Source organism: Eptesicus fuscus, chromosome 3, assembly GCF_027574615.1.
Source record: "Eptesicus fuscus isolate TK198812 chromosome 3, DD_ASM_mEF_20220401, whole genome shotgun sequence".
Taxonomy (NCBI): Eukaryota; Metazoa; Chordata; class Mammalia; order Chiroptera; family Vespertilionidae; genus Eptesicus; species Eptesicus fuscus.
In genome coordinates, this window is record NC_072475.1 from 73,827,952 (window position 1) to 73,843,055 (window position 15,104).

General features: G+C 37.5%; 1 protein-coding gene across 9 annotated transcripts in view; it reads left to right on the forward strand.

The window, feature by feature from the left end:
• CBLB (Cbl proto-oncogene B) overlaps positions 1-15,104 on the forward strand; it is a 238,865-nt gene that overhangs the window by 110,497 nt on the left and 113,264 nt on the right. For all 9 annotated transcript variants that reach the window (XM_054714013.1, XM_054714016.1, XM_054714020.1 and 6 more), the window contains one exon: positions 13,421-13,577. In XM_054714013.1, coding sequence (XP_054569988.1) covers positions 13,421-13,577 — 157 coding nt within the window. The remainder of the gene's footprint in view (positions 1-13,420; positions 13,578-15,104) is intronic.

Here is a 15,104-nt window from a genome sequence, read left to right on the forward strand (position 1 = left end):
ATAAAAACAGGCAGCAGACATAAAATCTTTAGGTGTCATATGCCTAATGCTTACTTTCTCTGCTTCTCAACCTTTTTGAAGTCATGGCAGGGTTCATATCCCTGCTCAGGACCCAGGCTCAGCTGTGAAGAGACCCTCCTGCTTGAGGTCCTGAGGGGATCAGTAGAACATGTTGTGTCAGGGTAAACTGGTTGGGGAGTTCTGCATTTGTTAGACTCTTATGCAAATGGATTGAATGTTTTCATAGTTCAGTTCTGCTTTTGCTTACTTAGTCGTTGATCAGGAGATGGTAGAAATATGTAGGAAAAGAGAAGTGACATTATTGAATAAACTAGAAGCCTGGTGTACAACATTCGTGCACTCAGGGGGGATCCTCAGCCAGACCTGCTCCCTCTTGCAGTCCGGGAGCCCTTGGGGGATGTCCCACTGATGGCTTTGGCCCACTTCCCATGGGGAGCGGGCCTAAGCCGTCAGTGGGACATCCTTAGTGCTGCTGTGGAGGTGGAAGAGGCTCCTGCCGCTGCACTTGCCAGCCTTGAGCCCGGCTCAGGGCTTCTGGCTGAGCAGCGCTCCCCTGTGGAAGTGCACTATCCAGCAGGGGGCAGAGCCTGCGTTGAGCATCTGCCCCCTGGTGGTCAGTGCATGTCATAGCAACCGGTCATTCCACCTTTCGGTCGATTTGCATATTACCCTTTTATTATATAGGATGTGTCTAGTAAATTCTGCAAAATGAGGCCAGTACAAAACTGAATCTTTGTACTGTGGATTAGTAATTTGTAATCTAGAAACTTCAGGCACGAAGTTTCAAGAAATGTGTTACTAGCTTTTAAAGGAAAGACACATTAATATATTAGACTCTGGGTGACATCATTTTTCTAAGCAGGTCAGATAGCAGTTACTGGGCTACTCCTACTAAGTACTTTTGACATTGAGGACATTCAGACATGCATTTCTAACCAAATGATAATTCAACAAGAACCTTGGATTCTAACTCCTGAATATTCTTATATATCTTGTCTTCCCCATCTTTGCTTCAAGTTCTATTCTTCAATTTCAAATTCAGATTCTTTTCTGGCTTTGTGATGGGCCTTCCTGTCTTCAGTAACAACCTATCCAGTTGTTTTTCTTAGTGAGAGCAGTACCTTTCTAAAAAGTAGAACTAATTCTATTTTGTTTCCCTGAAGTACTTCTGCAAATCCTTATTGATTCTGGGTTAAAGTCTAAACTCCCATTAACATGACAAGCTTTAGGAACTATTTTTTCCAGCTTCATCTTTTTGTACCCAGCTCATCCTCAAAGAAATAAACTATCCAGCACTCTACACTTATTTCCTAATGTGTGTCTTCTCCCCCCTGACCCTACCCCTTCCATCTCTCCACCCGATTGTGTTTGTTTCTCTTTGTTGCATTTACTGGGTGGGAAAGTGTTGCCACTTTGGAAGCTTTTCTTGACTATACTAATCTAAGGTGGACACCCTTGCACTATGCTTCCAGATACCTGTGCTCACATCTGTCATACTAGACCACAGTGAATGTCTGACATGTTTGCATTTCCCCATAGACTAGGAGGGTTCCTTGAAGGCAGGAACTATGCCTTACTCATTGTTATTTCTCAGAGCCTGGCACATATCCTGCTATATGTATGCACTAATAAATGTTATCAGACTATATAAATAATTGAATGGGTAGGTGGATGGGTGATGTCTATTTCTGATCAATATTTTCAACGACTTGATTCTCTACAAATTGTTGTTTTTATCATCAGTTCCCATAGTTCTACTCCCTGAATGCCTCTTTCCCTCTTTTTTACCATCCTAGAATTTTGACACCCTTCTTCAAATCTAGCTCAGAAATCCCCCTTTTTTGGTTGTTCTTAATAATATACACCCTCTTATGCATTTAACTTTAATTACTCCATACTTTGTGTTCCTACTGTGTTTTAAATACATTTATATTATTGAATGTTTATTATATGGGTCTTTTCACTTGACTATGAAGTTCTTACTGATTTTCTTATTCAAAAATTAGTAAAAACATATTTATTAGAGTTATATGTTGAACTCTGTGTTTATTGCTTTCATACAAGCTAACCCTATTTTCAGTATAATGTTGAAACGTTCTTTAAATGGTTATTGAATTAGTCCTTTGGGTATTGTAGTATACTTAGCAGTGATTGTTGAGTTCCTGGCATATTTCTCCAGCATTTAAGTTCTCTCTTCCTTTACTTATGTCCTATTTTTCAGTGAAGTGGATTGTTTGGCTCTTTCCTGACACATCAGCAGTTGTAGGTTTCTGTGTCTTTACTCTTATTGCTCTTTCTTAGTTAAGATTTTTATAATCTTTGTCAACAGAGTTATTACTAATCTTTCAATGTTCACCTCATTTATGGTTCTCTCCCTGTCATTGTTACCAGATATCTTTTTTAAACTCTTCTAAGCTCTTGCTTAGCCCCTGACATTATTTTTGTCGTTTCATTAAGATTATTTGTGTAGTTATTTTACTTTTTGTTACACTATAAGCTCCATGAAATTGGGCTTATTTATTAATCTTTGAATTTCCTGAAGTAGCTCAATGCAGTGTCTCATGTTTAGATTTTCAGGAACTGTTGTTCATTTAATTGAAATGAGTTTAGGACAGATGCCCTGGTTGTGGGCTGAATCCCCAGTATGGGGCATGCAGGAGACAGCTGATTGGTGATCCTCTCTCATCATTGATGTTTCTATGTCTCTCTCCCTCTCCCTTTCATTCTGAAATCAATAAAAATATAGTTTAAAAAATAAATAAAATTGTATGTATCCCTATATAAAAGTAGGGTAGAATGTAAGGAACTGTCCTGTTTACCATGGGGGGAAAAAGATCTATTTACAGCTCAGTTCATTGCCTCTACCTTTGATTTCCTGTGGAAGTGGTATGGACCTCCTTTGGTTTCCTGTATTTTCACTTTTAACAAGAGACAAAGGACAATGGTTGCTTTACCTTTCCAATGAATGAGATGCTTGTTTTTCTAGCATATTAACGATCAGTTTTCCCTCTAGTCAAACAAGAGGCAACTTAGTCATATTTAATTAAAGGAGGGGTTGCACAATAGAAATTAAGGACTTTTACAAGGAAACTGCAGCAAGAGCTCTAGATAGTAAGGGAAAAAACACACAACTAAAATAGAACTCCAAGAGTGCATTTCAATATTTCTATTTAGTAAAATATTATTACCTGTTTTTAAAAAATCAAGGTATCTTTATATTAATGAGGAAAATAAAATTATAAATCTATTTTGTTCAACTCAACCTAACGTAGGTCCTAGATATAAAAAGCAAATAAGATGCCAAACTATAATTTGCTGTCTTTTAAGCAGTATGTATTTAATTTTAGGAAGACAGTATATTAAAAAATGATAGATACTTAAAATCAGTTTGTCCCTTTAGGAAAGTTCCTGAGGAATTAGTTACTAGACTGGTCAAGAATGCTCAGGCCCGTGGAGGAGCTGGTATTGTGTGTGGGTTGCACATATGTTAATGAAGAGTCTAGCAGTCTATTCAGTAGAGAATGCGATCTTTGGGACTGAATTGTTCTGGTGTCTGCTGTAGAGAAACATACAATGTAACTTCAAGGTTATATAATTGCCATTCATTTGCCCCTCGTCCCCCTCCCTTTTTCCTTCTCTCTCCAGTTGAGCCCTGAAATAAGTGACATTTACCTCAGTAAATCACCCAAGATTTAGGCTCTGGTTCTCATTCTTAAAATCTATTTTTATTAGAACAAAGCATATGTTTAGAGAATGGACACAGTTTAGCTAAGCTCACGAGCTGATCTTTTACCAGAGTAATGTTTTTTTAAATTTACCACGATTAATGCTACTCTAAGGCAGATGAGGGTACTTGTGTCACTGTAGATAAATTATATGCGGAGCCATATCATATCCAGAACATTACTTGGTGAACATGGAAATCACTATAAGAATTGCCTGCCTCTAGGACTAAAGTAATTGTTATTCTCCTTCTTAGACTTTGCTCTGAAAGATTTGTCCATTTCTGCCCTGTTGGACTTCCTTTTTCCATATGCAAAGTTGCATTTTTGGAAATATATTTGGAGGCCTGAGAAAAATGGGGACCATTGATGGGTTTTAAGTGGGTCACTATTGCTGAAGTATGGATAATGAATTTGAGCAGTGTTTTCTAAACCCATTCCAATTGTATCCCTTATTACTAAGAACTTTTTGAACATATCTACCTGCCTGTCACTCTATTATCCTATCTACACTAATAAAAGAGTAAGATGCAAACTGACTATACCTTCACAATGCCCATCAGCCAGTCAGGAGTGAGTATGCAAATTAACCCAACAAAGATGGCGGGTTAATTTGCATACACAGTTGCTGAGTGGCTGGGGGCAGGGCGGGACGCAGGCGTTCTGCACTGCCCCAGCTGCTCTGGGCCTCTGGGCAGCGTGGGAAGGCAGAAAGGCGGCTCTGGGTCGGAGCAAAAAGGTGGCTCCAGCTGGAGTGAAGGCGGTGCCGGCAGCCAGGGGAAGGAAGGTCCATTCTTGCACAAATCTTCATGCATCAGGCCTCTAGTCCTCCTATCTAATAAAAGAGTAATATGCAAATTGACCATCACTCCAACACACAAGATGGCTGCCCCTATGTGGACACAAGATGGCCACCACAAGATGGTCGGCAGGGGAGGGCAGTAGTGGGCAATCAGGCCAGCAGGGGAGGGCAGTTGGGAGGGACCAGGCTTTTAAGGGAGGACAGTTGGGGGTGACCAGGCCTGCAGAGGAGGGCAGTTGAGGGTGACTGGGCCTGCAGGGGAGGGCAGTTGGGGGGGACCAGGCCTGCAGGGGAGGGAAGTTGGGGGCAACCAGGCCTGCAGGGGAGGGCACTTTAGGGGGACCAGGCCTGCAGGGGAAGGCCGTTAGGGGTGACCAAGCCAGCAGGGGAGGGCAGTTGGGGGTGACCAGGCCTTCAGTGGAGGATAATTAGGGGCAACCAGGCCTGCAGGGGAGGACAATTGGGGGTGACCAGGCCTGCAGGGGAGGACAGTTAGGGGCAACCAGGCCTTCAGGGGAGGGCAGTTGGGGGTGACCAGGCTGGCAAGGGAGGGCAGTTAGGGGTGCCCAAGCCAGCAGGGGAGGGCAGTTGGGGGTGACCAGGCCTGCAGGGGAGGACAGTTAGGGGTGACCATGTCAGCAGGGGAGGGCAGTTAGGGGCAATCGGGCCGGCAGGCAGGCAGGCGAGCGGTTGGGAGACAGCAGTCCTGGATTGTGCGAGGGATGTCCGACTGCCTGTTTAGGCCCGATCCCACCAGGATCGGGCCTAAACAGGCAGTCGGACATCCCTTGATGGGTCCCAGATTGGAGAGGGTACAGGCTGGGCTGAGGGACACCTCCCTCATGCACGAATTTCGTGCACTGGGCCTCTAGTTAAATAAAAAAAAATAACGACTTTCAGAGCTGAAAGCTTTTCAAAAAAGAAAGGGTTTATTGAGCCATATGCTATTCAATATGGGACCAAGTTCTGGGGCAAAGCCTAAACCACAGTATCATGGCTAGGTAGAAAAGACATGCTCATTGTCTTAGAGATTATTGGCACCTTGTACATTTATATTTTGGGGAAGAAAAATGTAAGTTGTTGTGGAAAAATTTATATTGGTTACAGATACAGGGAGTGGGAAAATGTGGAGTACGGCAGTTTTATAATAGGTACACAATCTGTAAGAAATACTATTTTTTGTTGTTGTTGTTAATCCTCATCCAAGGACATTTTTTCCCATTGATTTTTAGAGTGAGTGGAAGGGAAGCAGGGAGGAGAAGGAGAGAGACATATTGATTGGTTGTGTCCTGTACTTGCCAGGTCTGGGACCAGGGATGATCTTGCAATCCAGGTATATCCCCTTGACTGGGAATCAAACCCATGACCCTTTGGTTGGTGGGCTGACACTCTAACCTTGGACCACACCGGCCAAGGCAGAAATACTACTTTTGATTGGTCATAGCCTACAGTTTTGAAAGTTTATGCATGTGCAGGATGCTGTGGCACCTGGTGGTCATTACAGAAGTTGATTCAAAGTTCCAGCATATATTCAGGAATGTGTGCAGTCTTTAGTTAGTTGGCCCATGGCTATCACATGAGGTTATTGAGAAAATCAGGAATAATGTTAAGCTATTTTCCTTGTTTTTGTAATCTTCTAAAAAATGTTTGATTCTAAATTTAAGTTTAGAAGTGGGAAAATGAGAATACTTGTCCATTATACAAAGAAGTAATGCTTGAACTTTTTTGACAAAGAAAAATATCTATCAGAAATACCCAGCATCTCTGTCTTTTGCACAGTGGGAAATGAGAATACTTGTCCATTATACAGAGAAGTAAAAATGTTATGAACTTTTTTGACAAAGAAAAATATCTATCAGAAATATCCATCCTCTGTGTCTTTCTTTATGAGAGTCGGGCATTTTCACTTATGAGGAAGAATAGTTAGATCTAATTATGTCTCTCCTTGGTAACCATGGTTATCATCCTGTCCATTATTAGTTAGTTGTAAGGGGACTATTTGACTAGAGAGGTTTTGATATCCTCTTTCTGTGGGTTACTGGAAACAGTTGTTTTTCTCTTATTGATGTAATAGCAAGAGCAGTAATAGCCTGTTAAAAAATCTATTTGCATGTCCTTTAACAAGTAGTCATAACAAACAAAAAATAAAAGATTGGATTTAAGGAATAATTATGTAAAATACCAACACACTTAGGAGTCACAGTATTAATATTTTGCTTCCATAATGAAAATAAAAATATCAAATATCTTTTGAATATTCCATTATCTTCAGAATAAAGCTAGTCCTCAATTTAAAGGTCTGACACTGAATATATCTTTGTTGATCAAGGTGAATTCAGATGACATTGAAAATAAATGGGTTAATAGAGAGAGAACAGATTTTCATTTTGTTTAAAGTCAAGATGACATTTTATGTCCCTGAGCTGCAATAGATTTTAGACAGCTACCACCATCACCACCACCTCAGCAACAACTAACAGCCGAAACACATACATCGTGATTTTCTTATTTATAGTATGGCAGGTACTTTGTCCTTTTCCACATTCCTTTATCTCTTTTTAATCTTAGATTTTTTTAATGTCAAATTTTAAAAAGTTTAACTAAAGTTTAATATACATACAGAAAAGTACACAAATCAGAAATATAGGGTGAGGAATTTTTATGAAGTGAGCATACCAGTGTAAATGCCACCTATATAAGGTAATAACATATTATTACCTGCAGTTCAGAATCCACCTTCTCCCAACCCTTCAGGTCTTCCCATGCATTCACTGCTTGCCCATGGTATCCTAACTTCTATCATCATAAAATCATGTAATTATACTGTTTCAAAAAAAAAATCTGGCTTCTTTCACTCTTTATTATGTTATGGAATTCATCCACGTTCATGCATGTAGCTACAAGAACATTTATCTCCCCATACCCTGTACCCTTTTCTGCCCGCCCCCCCTTCCCTCTGGTAATCTCCATACTGTTTTCTGTGTCTGTGAGGGTTTTGTTGTTGTTTGTGGGTTTTGGTTTTGTTTTGCTTTATCCCTTCACTTTTTGCACCAGCATGCAACCACCCCCCCTTCTGACAGCTGTCAGTCTCTTCTCTATACACACTGTCTTAATTAACTTCAAGAGTATAAGCTTGTCAGTGTTGTTTTTATTTAATACTAGCGTTCCCATTGCAGGAAAAATCCTGCAATAGGATTTCCTGCTGCACTCTACCCCGCCTCCCCTCCACCCTTGTCGCCCACCCTGCCTTCTCCGCCAGCCTGCCTGCTTTTCCCTTCGCCCCCGGCCCCGCCTCCACTCCTCCCTTGTCGCCCGCCCCGTCTTCTCCGCCAGCCCGCCTGCTTTGCCCTTTGCCCCCGGCCCTGCCTCCGCTCCTCCCTTGTCGCCCGCCCCGCCTTCTTCTCCAGCCCGCCTGCTTTGCCCTTTGCCCCCGGCCCTGCCTCCGCTCCTCCCTTGTCGCCCGCCCCGCCTTCTTCTCCAGCCCGCCTGCTTTTCCCTTCGCCCCCGGCCCTGACTTCGCTCCTCCCTTCTCCTCCCCCCAGCTTGCTTGCTTCTTCGAAGCTTTACTCCCTTCTGCAGCTCTTGGCTTCTTTCGACGCTGTCTTGATATGCAAATTAGCCGCCATCTTTGTTGGGGTAATTTGCATACTCGTCCTGATTGGTTGGTGGGTGTGGCTTGGCTGGTGGGCGTGGCTTAGGTGTAGCGAAGGTGTGGTCAATTTGCATATTTGTCTATTATTAGATTAGATTGGCTTGTTTATTCTTGGCTGTTGACATTTTCCTATTAAGTTTAGAATCAGCTTTTCACTTTCAGCTGTAAAATTATCTTCTAGAATTTTTGATTGGGGTTATATTAAATCTAGGAATTATTTTGGTGAGAATTCACATCTTGATTGTATCGAATCTGCTAATTTATTCTATGAGTTAAAAATAAAATGTGTGGCCTTTATTGAACTTGTGGTTTCATGAAAATATTTTGACTTTCTTTGGGTATCAATTTCCTAACATTTTCATCTTTATTTCCTTACACTTTTATCTTAAAACTGCAGAATGTTCTAATAAGTGTTATATTACTTTGTGTCATATCTCTCTGTGTGTATGTTTATGTTGTGTCTTCCCTTATTTTTTATTAGCTTTATTCCTATTTATTTGAAATTTTCAGATGCTATTGTAAAAGTCAAGTATTTTTAAGTCTTATTTTCTAATATGTATTGTTTACATATAGAAATACAACTAATATTTTATTGTTCTTGTATTCAGCAAGCATGTTGAAGTCTCTTATTGCTTCTCATAGTTTAATCTGAAAATTTTTTTGTATTTCCTACATAAAACACCATGTCATAAGAAAATATTCTTATTTTTTAAAATTTATTCTCCTAATGATTCCATAATATATTTTAAAATGGTTTCAGTATATCTTTTTTTCTTTAAGCTATCAGAGCATATTAGGAATTAGAAAAAAATAAGGTAATCACTTACAATCCTACCACTGTTCATTTATCATCCCTTAAAATCTGTGTTGATCTCTGCAGACATTCTATATAGTTTGTACCACTGGATCATAAAGGACATACAATTTTTAAATGTTATTTGCATTTAATAAGCCATCAGCACTTTTCCATGTCAATAAATATTTTTTCTGCATACTTGTTAATTGCTATAAAATATTCTAATCTATGGATATATTATGTCCTATGATTTTGCTATTATGAACAACACTGTGAAGACACTTATGAATGGACTTTGCACTGCTGTGTGTGTGTGTGTGTGTGCATTTGACATAATTTTCTTAGGTGAAATCCCTAGAAGTAGGCTTTTGAGTTCAAATGTATAGGCTTTTGAAACTTGCTGTCAAATTCCCTTCTAGAAATGCTGTGTAAATTATCATTCATTCATACTAGAAGTATACTAAAGTTCCTGTTTCCAAACACCCTGACCTTTGTTGAGATTCACACCTTAAGTATGTGATTTTCCCCCATGTGAGATAAAAATAAAACCTATGACTCTTTTTCAACTTGTGGTTTCATGAAATTGTTTTTTGCTTTTCTTTGGGTATCAATCTTCTAACATTTTTGTCTTCCATTCCTTATACTTTTGTATTAAAACTGCAATATCTTCAAAGTAGAAGATCTAAAACCCCTCTCCACTTTTACAGAGGAGGAGATAAGCCTCAAAGGTCGAGTGACTTGTCAGTGGCCAACCTGCTGACCCCATTGCAGTTTTGTTTCCGTGTATCAATTTGATCCTATTTTCTCTGAAAGGACACTCAATTTTCAAGATTTTAAAATGGAATTATTTTGTTTTTGTAATACACTAGCATCCATTATCTAATAACAGAATTATACTATAGCCTTATATTTATCAAGTTTCTGTCTCTCCTGACATTATATGAACCTATTATCATTTTTAAAGAAGTCATCAAATATTTCTATGTAGTAGGGCGAATAGTAGCACAGTCAAATTTCTAGACTCCTTCTCTGTGAAACACTCTCATGAAACATTTCATTGACTTCCCAGAACACAGTTTAATTTGAAAACACAAATTTTAGTTGCACACTTCATTTGTCTTGGGAAAAGATGAATAAAATGCAATTTCTGTTCTCATGTACCTTCATCCATGGCACAGGCATCCTTTTCTGTGATAACCTTAGCACATGCTACACTATAATTTATTTAGAAGTCTTTTCACCTATTAGTTTGTGAATTTATTTATATTTCCATTCAGAATCTAGCACAATGCCTGACATATGTAAGGTCTTTTTTGGGCAAATCACTTAACCCCTTTAAGCCTCAGTTTCTCTATCTGTATCATGAAGTTAAGTATATGTCTCGTAGTGTTACTGTTTTAAATTCAAGTTGTATATATAAAGAACTTAACTTGGTGATTGGCAGATAACAAGTAAGCCATCAGTAAATGGCAGCTCTTATTCCTATTGGAAGTCTAAAGATCTGCAAATCATACTATTATTATAAGTATCTGGCTCCTATTGGTCTTGTATTCCATTCTTTGTGGATTGCCAGTTACTTGTGCTTTGCAGTGGATTTGAAATTTAATTCAACTTGTGATTGATAATTATAAGTGGCAAAAGGACAGATTAAAATATTTCTGGATTGATGAGATCTTAAAGCTTAGATGGCCTTTTTATATCCTCTGTTTCTTTTCCTTTTTTTCCTCTTTCCTTTTCCTAGGTCTCAGCACACTGATGTTGTGTATTTGTAAGACAATTCACCATTAATGTTTTTTTCTCACTTTCTTTATCTCTCAGGAGAGAGGTAGTAGAAACCACCACTCTGTCTCGTTTCTACAGTTTAATTTAAACATGGGAAAAGTCACCTTCCCTGTTGTCCCCCAAGACACATCAGGAATGAATGTGGTAGCAACTTGAAATCCTCTTTGGAAAGTTTAGATCCTTAGTGTAACAGTTTTAAACAAATTTTTAAAAGCTGTCATTGTACTCTATTTCTGTTTTTCACTCATGATTCCCCCTCCCGAACATTCCCCCCACTTTATCCCTATGGTGAGTATTTGGCTCAGCTGATCAAAGGAAGAGTATTTGTTGTACATACTTCTGTGTATAGTAGTTAACCAAATATTGCCCTTCTTAATTCCTGTTACTTCTTAATTAAGATTCTAGCAAATGCTTGTTTGAACATTAGGTTTATTACAAGTGAATTATGAGAAAGTCTGATTTACCCAAGTATTGTGTAAATATAACTTGCCCCTTTATAAATTATTGATCCAAAGTGCTATGTTTAACTACAATTTTAGAAATGTGTACATTAAAAAAAAATAATTTGCTTTGGGAAATCATTGGCTATTCAAAAGAATTATGATCTGCAGGTAACTTAAATATCGGGATGAGGATTTTTTTATGATAATATATATTAAAAGTGTCTAGTCAATTTATTTTTATACTTTATACACAAGACACATTTTTTAAAGATCTCTATACAAAAGATAAAACATATTCTTAAATCAGTAGTTCTTTAATTTTTTTTACATTGAATATCATGGTTCATGTCCCTTTGGTGTGTTGAATATTTAGAACTTTAATATGGAGAAGGAAAATATGCTTCTTAGTTGTCACTACTTCCACTGTAACTGTAATGAAGCTGGACAGATGCATATATGTACTTCACTATCAATCAATAGCCTTCTAATATTATCAAAAGTTTTCCTTGTTCTTTTAAAACAGCAACATTTTGGTAACCTTAATCAGAGCCTGATGCGCATTTCTTCTAAATGGTGTCTGATGTGGTGTCTCTCTTCGGTTCTCTGTGGTTTCCTGTTTTTTTCATACATAGAGAAAAACCTTTTGATGTGTTCAGACTCATATTTTTTTCTTTTAATGTTATGGCAAACCTAAACTTTCTTGTATATGCAGCATGGTATTGTAAACCTCACTCCATTCATTTATTCATCTTGCCACAGACTGCTCCTTCTATGGAATTCCTCCAGCTTTTCCTTAAGCATTCTGCCTCTATATTCCTTTGCATTACAATCTTACTTATACCCTGAAAATGTGCTCTTCAAGAACGGAGATGATATTTTGTATTTGCATAGTTAGATTTCTCCACAGAAATATGACTTGCCTTAGCAATTAATAGATACAATAGACCAGTGACTTTGAGCGTTTTGTCCCCAGACCAGCAGTGCCAGCATCTCTTGCCCCACTGCCAGTTCTCAGGCCCCACCCTAGTCATCCTGAATCAGAATATCTTGAGTTGAGAATCAGCAATTTCTGTATTACCAATCTCTGTAATAATTCTGATGCATGCTCAAGTTTGACCACCACACAGTGGATAATAATTGAATGAATATGAAAGTTGTACATTTATGGTGATGCTTTCTTGGGAGGATTGTTACAGCATGGAGCCAATTTAGTCTGTTCTGCCTGAATCTTATTTCTGAAGAGATACTGGTAAATAAAAGCCTAAAATTTAAATATATGCAATCTTATAAGAGGGTATGTATAACCTTTATGCTGTCTTATTGTGAAAACTGCAGCTTTCAAATGTTAAAAATATGATTTTTTTCTTCCACCTATTCAGGAGTAGGTATTTAACATCCCTAAAGGAGAAAACTTAACTAAGGAATGATTAATGAGTATTACTTATTTTCATGGTGGGGAGGATGTGGGTGAATGTTGGAGACTGGTCACGTAGGGATAGGTTGGGAGACTTTTCCATGGCTACCATTCTATGCTGTTCTAAATATTTCAACCATGTCAATGTATTACCTAAAACAATATGTGATACATGATATTAAATATAAAAAATTAGTAAGTGTTTAATAAATAAAATTCTATGTGATAGACATTTTGTGTGGTTGGTTAAAAATATTAATATTTCCTTTTGTGTTACTATGAAAGGTTAGATAACAAGTGCTTTTTTTCTCTGCAGAAAACTTTGGGTGATGGCTGAAATGTCTTAATGACTTTTCACCTGGTCTTTCTCAAGATGATAGATAAATGGTGCAATGAACCCATTGTCTTGTAATTATTTTAAGAAAATAAATAGAGGGTAAAATTTAACTTGATTCTAAGTTACATAATCTTATATGCACAATGAGTTCAGACATTCAGGACTTTGACCTAATACCTTCTTTCACATGTATTTATAGAAATATCTTGATAACCAAGAACTGTTTGAGAGAAAAATTGATTTAGATTTTAGTCATATTCTTAGCAAATGAAATATAATCCAGCTAGCAAAACCCATTGCATGTGTTCTGAATTATGGGCAATATTCTCAACTATTTGTCTTTTAGTACAAATGCAATTATATTAATGTTATGATGGAATTGTGTGTTCAATGGAAGGTATGTCTTAAATGACACTTGATTCAATTACTCTTTTTTTTTTTTCTTGCACAGAACTATCGTTCCATGGAAAGTATTCAGACAGTGCCTTCATGAGGTCCATCAAATTAGCTCTGGCCTGGAAGCTATGGCTCTAAAATCAACAATTGATTTAACATGTAATGATTATATTTCAGTTTTTGAATTCGATATTTTTACCAGGTTATTTCAGGTAAGTTTCCTTTTGCTTAATCCTTCCCTCTTTAGTATGCATGTACAATGCTTAGGTGCATTTGTGTGGACACATGTGTCTATGTCTCTCTTTCACAAACACATGCACATATACACAAGCATATTGGAAATAGTCTCATTTTTGGTAGTGTATAATTTTAAAGCCAGTCATTGATGTTACATTTTGGTCTTTGCTGTAAATGTTGAGTTTGTTTGGACTACCAGGTGCTGTAAGCCTAACAGTTGCTTTGAGAAGATTCATGCAAAGGAGCTTCGTTTTGAATTCCTTATTTGGTTTCTCACTTTACTTTGTTAGTCTTTTTGGCTCAATAATTGATATAATGCAACTTTTATGGGTGGGCATCTGCTGGGGTTGTCTCTCAACTTCTCTCCTTTTCCTCCCACTTCCATTAGGTGAGAAGGTAAAGAGTAAACTTGGAAATAAATAGCAAATTTATCCTGTCCAGTATAGGCAATTACTCTGTGCACTGTTTTACCACTGGCTTTGCTCATTCAGTCATAGATTATAAACATCTTTCCATGTCAAAAAATATTTTCATCAGTATAATTTTCAATGTTCAGTTGCCACGTAATATTTCATCAATGTAATAGGGCATTTAACAAATATCTATTTTGGAAAATTAAGCCTTTTCCCCTCTTTTCTCCCTAATGTATATGATTTTGAGATTAACTGTCTTATCTTGTGTATTATGGTGTTTTTTTAAATTAGTTCTTTATAATTGTCTTCAGAGAAGCAGGTATCATATGAGGAAAGCTGGACACTATAATTTTATTCTTTTGTATGTCTTAATGGAATTTTCCTGAACATGATACCTAAAATTTGTGTTTTAAATTTGGCCCTACCATCTATGGGATTCAATTATGTAGTCATAAAATGAAAGAGTCCCACCTAAAATGTTTTTGATAAATTATATAGTCAGTGAGATAAATTGATCAGAAATCAGGCTTGCTTATAATCTGAGGCAGTTTCTTATTATTTTAGTCTTAGTTGGATTTATTCTTTTTGAAACCTGCTTTCAACAAATGTTAAGAGTACAATATTGGTTTTTGTGTTTGCCATGTTATAAGTATTTTGCTTCTGTGATTTATGACTCTGCTTTGCACTAGCCTGCAAGGATCGGGTGACTGATTCATGTAAGAAAACAAGATTGGATGGGATTAAGTTTTAATTTATGAAAGAACCTGTTAACAGAAGGCAAATTAACTCTTGTCAGCAATACTCATAGAATACATTTTACTTTATTACAACTTTAAAGTCATAATTCTGCCTAGGCATATAGGATAAGAAATTAGATAAATGACTACAGAAAGTGTGCTTTTGCTTATTTTCAATTTACTGCAATTTCCTGATTATTCCCTTGGTATATGTAGGTTGTCAGCTTATATGATTTTAAGATAAATTTTGGAAAAAGGATGTGTTTCCTGTTATTGATCATTTTATAATGGAACCTCTCCTTTCTTTAAAGGTTTCTGATAATTTTCCAAATACTTTAGTTAGCACTCTAAA